The sequence below is a fragment of the Anneissia japonica genome, unplaced genomic scaffold, assembly GCF_011630105.1.
Source record: "Anneissia japonica isolate Jap-2015-1 unplaced genomic scaffold, ASM1163010v1 scaffold287844_len763494_cov143, whole genome shotgun sequence".
Lineage (NCBI taxonomy): Eukaryota > Metazoa > Echinodermata > Crinoidea > Comatulida > Comatulidae > Anneissia > Anneissia japonica.
In genome coordinates, this window is record NW_022739814.1 from 44,693 (window position 1) to 54,695 (window position 10,003).

Sequence of the window (10,003 nt, forward strand, 5' to 3'; positions counted from 1 at the left end):
TAGATTTATACATGTAAAATACAGATACGAATACCAACAATATACGTTATATGTTTAATAAAATAGACACCATCAATAAATAATATTCATACTGCACAGATTCAGACGGTGCAATACACTTAACTTTTTTTAATAATTATTATAATATTACTGTTGCTGTCGTGAATACTAAATTTTGACAGTTTTACTATCACATACACTATTTGTATATGGATTGACTACCATTAACAGACATGTAGACAGGTAAGTAAAGGAAAGACTTTTCGAATAATAATACTGTGCCTTGTTTAGTGAACTTATTTTTGTAAAAGCCGTCAGAGGGAGGGAAGAATTATTTAGCAAAATATTTTGCCAAAAGCAAAATGAAGGACAAAATGAAAATAAAATTTTCATTGATATGAATTGAAACAAGTGTTGTAATGAGATTGATAAATGCTTTAAGTTTATCCAATTTGACGTGCATATTTCAGCGGAGTGGAAGCCATAATAAAAATATGTAAAACTTTTGTTTTTCTAAAATTTCTACTTTTCGTCAGGGAGGATGCGTTAACTATTCAAAATCGCTATTTAAACAGGGTACAGTATAACATATGTGATCCCAGGGCCTACTATTAGGCCCTCTATGCAAACGACCTCGTTTGTACTCATAGTAGCCCTACTACAGTGTTTTCTAGGCCAATTGGTAGCAGTGGATATTAGAGTTGTATGATCAGCGGTGAATATGGTAGCCAAGTGTTGTTCTCAATACTGTAATCTGTTACACGTATAAAAATCAGGCTTACTCGGCGCGTTGTATGTGCATGGTTTGTTTTGTTGGCGTGTATCGCAGCCACATTGCTCTAACGAGTGTGCGAGATACCTTGCGACTGTCAAACAAAAGTGCGATTATGTCATTTTATCATTAGCCAATCAGAGCGCTTTATATGTCTCCCTACGCTTGGCTCTTCACGAAAAAAAAAATTCGCGTACCGTTCATATGGAAATTAGCTTAATGTAAAATAGGGAACACGCTCCCTTTTTAACCGAAAGTGCTACTATAAATAGTAGGCCAGACAATCAGAAAATATTGCAAACAAGGGTTTTTCTTTTATAAATAAACCCATTATGATGAGGGGAAAACATTACAGAAATTACACTGTGGTCACATGTCTTATTCTTATTCAAATTAGCTTAAATATGCCCCCGTTTAAGATATTAAGTGCTACATTAAACAGTATGCTAGATATTATAAACATATGAAAACAAGAGGTTTTTTCTTTTAATATTAAATGAACAGATGGTAAGTGGATACAATTTTATAAGTCCCACAATGGCCACATCATGTCTTCTTCATATTAAAATAAAAATGTTAATGTTGTTTAGCCTACTGTTTAAGGTAGCACTCCAATGTTAAAAAGGGGCGTGCATTCTATTTTTTCACATATTCAAGTTATTTGTTACTGTTAAATAGGGCTTCAAATAAAACAGAACCCAGTCTGCCTTCTGCTGACTGGGTAATATATACACACCACCAAAGAACTCTCCAAAGCAGAGTTCAGCTGCTGTATATTGGATGTCGTCACATCCAACACTAATTTGATCGGAGATCAGTCGATTCCAATCGCTGATGATTTGTCGGCACTTTTGTGTCCCACTAGCACATGTAACATATGTAACATCCAACGGTTCTTTATTTAACGGATATGACGGATCTGTGGTAGTCAGCGTAAACTCGTATCGAGACGTAGAGTTAATTTTGATTGGTGTACCAAATGTGAAATTGATTGGAATATTGCCTTTTGTGTTTGGATCAATTATTATCCCGTTAAACACATTATTAAAGATAATGACGCCTGTAATCACGTTTGATATGACTAATTTGATTGACAACACGAAGGGATGAAGCTGATCTTCAGAGGACATTCTACCACCAATTTCAGTTGAAGAATATGATGCACTGTATAAGACATTGCCTTCATTAAATTCATCGATGTAAGTAAACCCGCCGGATATCTCTTCATTTGAAAGAATGTTAACCACTGTCTCATTAAAACATTCATATTTCGTATCTAAAAATTCCCTAGATGAATCTTGAAGACCGGTACAATGAAAGTCTGAAATATAATAACAAAGCAATTGGGCCAATTAATAGTAAATTCCATTATACAAGGCTACATTGTAAGGCATAATATGAATATTGCTACATCTTTAACTATTATTTTATTTAAAAAAAAAACAAATTACCCATTAAATCAAGACTAAATGGGACCCAATAATTTTGTTTAGTATTAGATGATTTCATCTGACAATTTTTAAATAATTAAACTTTTTTTAAAAAATTTGTGAAATGCTCATAAATGTGTGTGGGGGGACGGGGTGCTCTATGTGGGTGTGTGTGTATCTGTCTGTGTCTGGTGTATTTCCTTCCAGTTGCATAGGTATAAACTACATCCCCACTTCCCAAACTTTTTTCTTTGGGACCCAATTTGTGATTTTCCAGACAAGCCACGACCCATTTAATATTCAATGTCATAGTAAATTGCACATCGATTTTCATAAGACCTAAAAAATGTGAGGCTTTATGTCTTAAAAAATGAAGACATTAGTATTAGGCCTACAACGTTTTTTTGTTTACTAATGAACGTCTTTGTGAGAAAACAGTGGCAGATACAGGAATTCGTAATAAAAGGACGCCCAAAGATTAGAGATTTACCTCAGTCCCACCATGGTTGGGGCTAAGGTAAGAAATGTTATGGTTATGGGGTGGTGGGATGGAGAGAGCCTTAAATCCGTTACTAGAAAACTTATAATATTTGAAAGGAAAATGTAATCGACCTTTTTGCAGAAGATATTTTCAACATTTGAATTATATATTTGATGAATGTGGTTACCAGTGGCGTATCCAGGATTTAAAGAAGGGGTGTTAAATGAAATGAGGGTCTACGTCAGTGCCACCTTGGTTGCCGGTGATCTTCAGTATTTTGTACCTCTGGATGCCTGGAAATGGGACTTAAATTAACCTTTAATCCTTTTTATTATTAACAGAATTAATTAAATAGGGGCCAGAAAATGGCACTTAAATACTTACAATTCCTACTTTATCGACCTAAGCACCGCCATGGTTGGGATTTGAAAGATATAGCAGTTGAATACTACAAAACCTACGATATCCACCTGAACCTCGCCATGGTTTTTTTAAGCAGATGAGTAAATTGTAAGAATTTGAGATTTTATAGATGCATATGCCCGAAAACTGCACTTGGATTCTTAAAATTTATAAAAGTACCATGCATCTCAGCCCATATTTGGTGAGGCTGAGGTAAGACAATTGTAAGAATTCTAGATGTCGGAAATTGGTACTTTAATACAAAAAATCTACGAAAATTATTATATACACCTGAGTCCCATCATGGTTAAAGCTGATGTGAGAAAAGTTATGGAATTGGGGACTTATAGATACCAGAAAACGGCACTTTAATACTTAAAATTTATGTCGGTTATTTTCTAGCATTTAAAAGGGGGCACTTTTTTCAACCTCTCAATGGGGTGCTCAGTCACTCCGAGCACTCCTCCTGCATACGCCACTGACTACTTTATCATCTTATCAACCAAAATGCATAACAGGAGATTTTTGGTATTTTAGGCATATTATTTTCATTTGTATAAACCTTTGAAATTAATTTAGATAATGTTATTGTTATATTACCTGATAGTAATTTTCTGTTTAAAGTTTATTTCTATAAATTGTTTTAAACAGTTGAAAGCTTAGATTTACACAACAGTTATATTTCAGAATATTCATTGTATATAATAAGTATTGTTCTAACGAGCATTTACCTAAAAATACTGTTAAACTTCACATCAACTGTCAAAATGAGCAGATAAATGAATGTTGTTTGAAAACCTGCTTGCGACCCAACGCAAAAAATTGGCGACCCATTTTTTTGGGTCGCCACCCATGGTTTTGGAAGCGTGGAACTACACAACCAATTTACTTCAGATTGTAAATATTGCTGATAGTTCGGTCAGCAAGATGTAACAATAATTTAATATAAAACATAATGTTTGTTATTTTAAATGACCAATGGATATTTAAAACTTCTCTTAGTAAACCTCTTTGGAAACAGTCTATTTTATTTTCGAACAATTTATTTAGCGACCACAGTTCACTATTATAGAGAAACATGCTGGTTATATATGCATTAAACAACCTCATATGCGTGTTAAGATTTATTTTTTATTTATTTATTTTTTTATTTTTTTTGCTTTACATTTTTTTTCAATTGATTAAATACTACTATCTATGGTTAGCGGTTTCCTTCTATTTATGTCTTCTTTTGTATCAAGATTCGATCCGGGAAACATGTAACTTCAGCAGGAACCTACTAGTACCACGTCCTTGTTTGACTGGCTAGGAATTTCGTCGGCCTTACAATTTCTACCAAGAAGAATCATAGAGATGTAATAGTAAACTGGAGAAACTGTTGCTAACCTTCTGAAAAGGTAATTTACAAAGAGATCAGACGCGATATCACGGTTTATTGATGTTCGATCATTCCGACCGCCGAGCATTCGCTGAACTATTTTTTTTTTGTGGGCGTCAACAGGACCTGGCTATAGGGGAAAAGACTGTAGATCATTTTACAGCATGTGCAGTATCTCAGTTTAATCATTTCTTAATAACGAAAACATTGGTATCAAGTGCAATTTACTGTTCAAAAAGTTATTGCGGACAGTATTTAAATCCGATTATTCAGTCAATTTCTATGTACAATCAAAGTAAAGGTATGTTTTTTAGAGAATATCCTTCGTTAAAAACCTAGGCCCGTAGGAGGGGAGGGGGATGCAGAGGGTGCGGACGCACCCCCCCCCCTCAAATTTCAAAAGGTCCACTTTTTAAAACCTATGATTTCTCAACATCTTTCCTAATTATCATAAAATGCTATAGCATGCATTGCATTATATATTTGCCAGCTTATCTAACCGTTAATTTTTAATAATGTGGTATGAAACTTGTTAGAAAATGATCGTCTTCGGTGATTGCAGATTAATCTATATAATATGAAGAATGTTATCTATAGGCCTGCAGATGTACAGGACATAATAACGTTACTTGTTCAGGTCCCAAAAACTCCCAAATTCATGAATTATGTGTTTGAGAAATCTATTATGTAAGACCCTCAAAATGCTACTTTGTCGCTTTTCTCACAATCCCCCTCCGGGCCTCTGCCCCTGGACCACCAAATTTCAAAACGCCCACTTTTTAAAACATATTATTTCAGTAAAATCGTTCAAATTATCGCGAAATGCTAAAGTATGCATTACATTTTTTGCTCTTTTTATTTTGAAACTATCAACTTTTTAATTTGAAACTATCAGCCCCAGTGATTGCAGATTGATCCATGTCATCTGTAGGCCTACAGATTTAAAGAACATGAAAATTTCAATTTCATAGTGGAGGAATCAAGGGAAGAAAGCCCCCTAAAATTATAAAAAAAATGGAGAAAAAAGAAAAATCATAATTAAAGTTTGTCTGAGAGTGCCATTTCCGGCCATTTTGAGGTGCCATAATTAAAAATTGTTTTACCTCAGCCCCAATCATGGTGGGGCTGAGGTGGTATGCACCTGTATGTGCAAGTTCCTCCCTTCATCCCCACCCTCTATTTCTCCTGCTTTACTGTAGGTCCCTAGACAATTATACTCAAATATGAAAATTTAAATAGGATATTACAAATTATGAATTTTAGAAATCTATTTAAGGCCCTCAAAATACTAATTTGTCAGAGCTTTCAGAAGACCCACCCCAACCGGGGATCCCTAGGCAGTCGTAAGGTCCACTTCGGTTGCAAAACGCACCTCCCCATCGTAAATCCTGCCTACGGGCCTGATTAAACGATATTTATTGCGTTACCTGTTTGTTCTCACAAATGAGACCTATCTTGTTCGACAGAATAGATATTGTTTTACATTAATATGTCAATGTGAAATGTGTCTAATTGTGCCTATTTTTGTTATTTCCCTTCAAAATACCATCAATTTTTCCGATTCGCTGTCAAAGACGTCACTCAATTTAATAACGACGGTTGAAATTAAACATTGTATAAATATTATTTTGATTGTTCATTATAAAATTCTGTTTTAAAATATACAAATTAGTAAAAGGAATTAACAGCATCTAATATACTGAGTACAAAAAATAATGTCTCATAGTAGTTTTTCATTGTGAATCTTCGAGTTGAAAATAAAAGATATTTAATGTACATCAGCGAATAAAAAAAAAATTAGTATTACTATAGACATTAGTGTATGCTAGGGGGAATCGGTAAGATCGTACGAACCCCCAAAAAAGGCCACATTTTTTTCGAGGACATTTTTAAAGGCCCTTTTCACAATGACATCAATGAAAAAGCATTGATGAGGTACCAGCAATTAGTCCAAACACCTTGCCTATTGCGTGAAGTACTATCTCAATTCCAGCAATTCTGAGACTTTATTATGAAACTTTAAACTGCTCATAGGTATCAGTGCCTATAATGTTTTTCACCAAGGAATGAACGTCCTCAGTCTATGTCAGTTCTTCAGCAATTACTATTTTTTTAATAATTGTATTGACATTTTAATCACATCTTGCTGTTATGTCATTGTGAAGAGGTCCAAAACATTATCATCAGGACCCACCCAGAAAAAATCCTTGATACACACGATAGAGAATTTTGCTGATCAAAGACCCTCGTGCATACCTAAACAGGCGCGGACATGCATGGGCCTTGGCTTATTTTTTTTCTCGAAAATTCTCAATGTTTAGGGGCTATCTTTTAGAGCATTTGCTAACAAAAAACTCTTAATCTAAAATTTCCAGTCAATTTGGTATAGTTACTGGCATTCCAATCAACATTAATCAACATCAAATACATTATGTGCTTTTACGAGGAAGGCACTCGTTTTCCTATTACCGAGCGTCGCTCACACTGCATGTAATTTATACAGAATTGATACCCGATAACCACTACACATCGCGTGACCACATATGCTTATCAGCACGGTCAAAATGATCGTTAAAGGATTGAATTTGTGTTGTTTCTCCAGTTCACTATAATATCTCCATGGAAGAATACACAGACTTGACAGTAGAACTAACGTTTTTAGGGCCGGTGGTGTTGTTTTACTTACATTTATTTTCAACTTTTCGTCCCCATTATAAGATATGGGCATATACATGGATTTCTAATATTAATTAAAACGCCAAGACGAACAGCCCCGTCGTTGACGACCATCGTGCGTGAAATACACTCACGCCCTTAATGGTAAGACTCCTAAAATTATGTTAATCTTCCAGATTTGTGCAGTCGCCTGGGCGGTAAATCTTAACTTTCTGCCATTACCCAATTGTTTATTTTTTTTTATTGTCCATGTAGCTGTACAAACTATGATCATTAAAAAAGATGTTATTGATCATGATAATTATAATGATTAGGCTAAACAATAATTTAGTAAGCCTGATGATGATAATCTTGATGATGATGGTGATAATGATGATGGCAAAAACGATGATGATAATATCAATAAACATGACTGCGATGACAACACAAATGATAACGACAAGGATTATTGCCATTATCATCTTACCTTTTTGTGAAATCGTTACATCTTCGTTTACTAATTTATTCACTACATTTACACATGTTATTGACCATGATAATTATAATGATATTGAAAAAGATTAGGCTAAGCAATGATTATGATAGGCCTGATGATGATAATGTTGATGATGATGATGGTGATAATAATGATGACGGCAAAAAAGATGATGATTATATCAATAAACATGACTGCGACAACAAAAATGGTAACGACAAGGATTATTGACATTATCATCTTACCTTTTTGTGAAATCACTACATCTTTGCTTACTAATTGATTCACTACATTTACGGCGAGACAAGCAAATCTGGAATATCGAAAAGGATTAAATTTTCGTGACATTAAAACTGAAATCCAAGACTTGATAGACGTTGAAGAAGCACATCAAGGTGGGTAAGCATTTTGTGAATCTTTAATGTAATGGATGTTAACTGTATTCTAGGCCACAGTATTAATTGGCTTTAGGCTTTTTTTTTTTAAATTAGTGCCTTGTCCCAGTAACTTGATCATTACAATTTGCCTATAGAAGCTCTACAAACACGGAAGATGCTATGATTTAATGTAAATTTCTTTATAATTGAATGTTTCGAAAAGATGTTGATAGACTTTCGTGTTAAAAAAATAGAGTTGAGAATAGGGAAATAGTAATTGAGAATTCAAGGGTGGAATTGGTTTCTAGCTACAAGAGGTATCTGCGGATTGTTTTTGATAATAATGTCTGTCATGGGGGAAAATACTGATCATATCACGAAGAAACTCAATTCACGCATGCATTGCTTACGTAAACTGTACTCATTCAATATTAATAGTCAATTTCTGCATATGTTTTATTTATCAGTTATTGGTTCTGTCTGGGGTATTGCTGTTTGGCTTGGGATGGGAATGTAAATAAACTAGATAGGGATAGGATAGATAGGCTGATGAAGAGAACAGGGAGAATAGTTGGGTGTGAGTTACCCGTGGTGGGCTAAGACTACCACAAACGGTTGTACAAGAAGTTCTGTTCGATATGGGGTGACGTAAGTCACCTCATAATTTACATTGAACGTAGTGGTACGCCGCCACAGGGCTCTACAGAACGCCATCGGCTCATTTCTCCCCTGAGATTTAGGGACTTCAATTGTAAACATCAGAGGTAGGGTTTTCAGTGTACTACTATTATTATTTTTATTGTTATTGTTATTGTTATTGTCGTTGTCCTCGTCGTCGCAGTCGCCGTCGCCGTCGTCGTCGTCGTCTTTGCTGCTTTTATTATTATTGCTTTTATTATTAATCATAGTTTTATTATTAATATTGTTATCATCATCACTGTCAGTTAAATGTTCAAGCTTTTTTCCATTGTTGTATTCAGCCATGAAATTTCCCTGTGGTGGGATGGATAAAGTATCCTTGTATCATTATCTGCTCTAATTTTGTAATACTACCTTGTGATATTGTGCTGGTATGCATTTCATAATTTTAAACTTTGCTTACACGATTTCATTCTTAGCCATTTTTTTGTATTCTTTATACATTCTACAAATGTTAGCCATTTATGAGATAGACCATAACACCACTCTGCTTCTTCACCCAATGCTTTTGTGTGTTAGCAAATGTTAGCAAAGCAATTAAGCCTATTGTGTCAAACTAGTTTAACTTTGGTCCCTGTATTTGTTTATTGCCAATACCTTTTGGTTGCTGATTCATCTGTTAGTATGACGACTGTTTGCCTATCAGCTGGCTCGTTGATATAAATGAATTCCCCATTTTCAGATATTTCCACCCACTGAACTGTGGGAGTTGGTACTCCGTCCGCAACACAATACAAATAAACCATTTCTTCAATTTCAACATTTACGTTTTCACTGATAGAAGTAATTAATGGTGGAACTACAAGATTAAATAATATCGTTTTTCCAATAGTTACCAGTAATATAATAAATTATATAATGAACTTCTGACTTCCTAGTACGCATTACCTAATAATCGGTTTCAAATTGATATTTTACAGTTTAAGTGTCTTTAGTATCCGGTCGAAGCTATCAGATTGGAGGAATTTAGATAATCAGATTTTTTTGTAAATTGTTAAATTTTATAATTGGCTGCGACCACAAAATTAGTATCCGGTCGAAGCGATCAGATTGGAGGAATTTAGATAATCAGATTTTTTCGTAATAATGTTAAATTTTATAATTGGCTGCGACCACAACATTACAGTATTCCTAAAATAAAATTTTACCTCTTTAATTAAGTGTTTCTTTACCTTATTTAAACATCTACGTAAAATGAACTCACCTGGTTTCCTAGATAAGGCAATCTAACCCAAATCTTAATCAAGCTATCATCAGTAGATCTCCTTGATTCGTAGTTTAGTTTCTAGAACCCACAGATTGTGTACTCCTGA

At 34.4% G+C, this 10,003-nt stretch overlaps 1 protein-coding gene across 1 annotated transcript in view; it reads right to left on the minus strand.

Moving 5' to 3' along the window:
• The window catches only part of LOC117118060 (adhesion G-protein coupled receptor G6-like), a 42,551-nt gene extending 32,998 nt beyond the window's left edge, over nucleotides 1-9,553 (minus strand). Inside the window, exons 1-2 of the mRNA XM_033262553.1 lie at nucleotides 9,288-9,553; nucleotides 7,860-7,927 (exon numbers count right to left, since the gene is read on the minus strand). Coding sequence (XP_033118444.1) covers nucleotides 7,860-7,927; nucleotides 9,288-9,436 — 217 coding nt within the window. The 5' untranslated portion in view covers nucleotides 9,437-9,553. The remainder of the gene's footprint in view (nucleotides 1-7,859; nucleotides 7,928-9,287) is intronic.
• Between the last annotated feature and the right edge of the window lie 450 nt (nucleotides 9,554-10,003).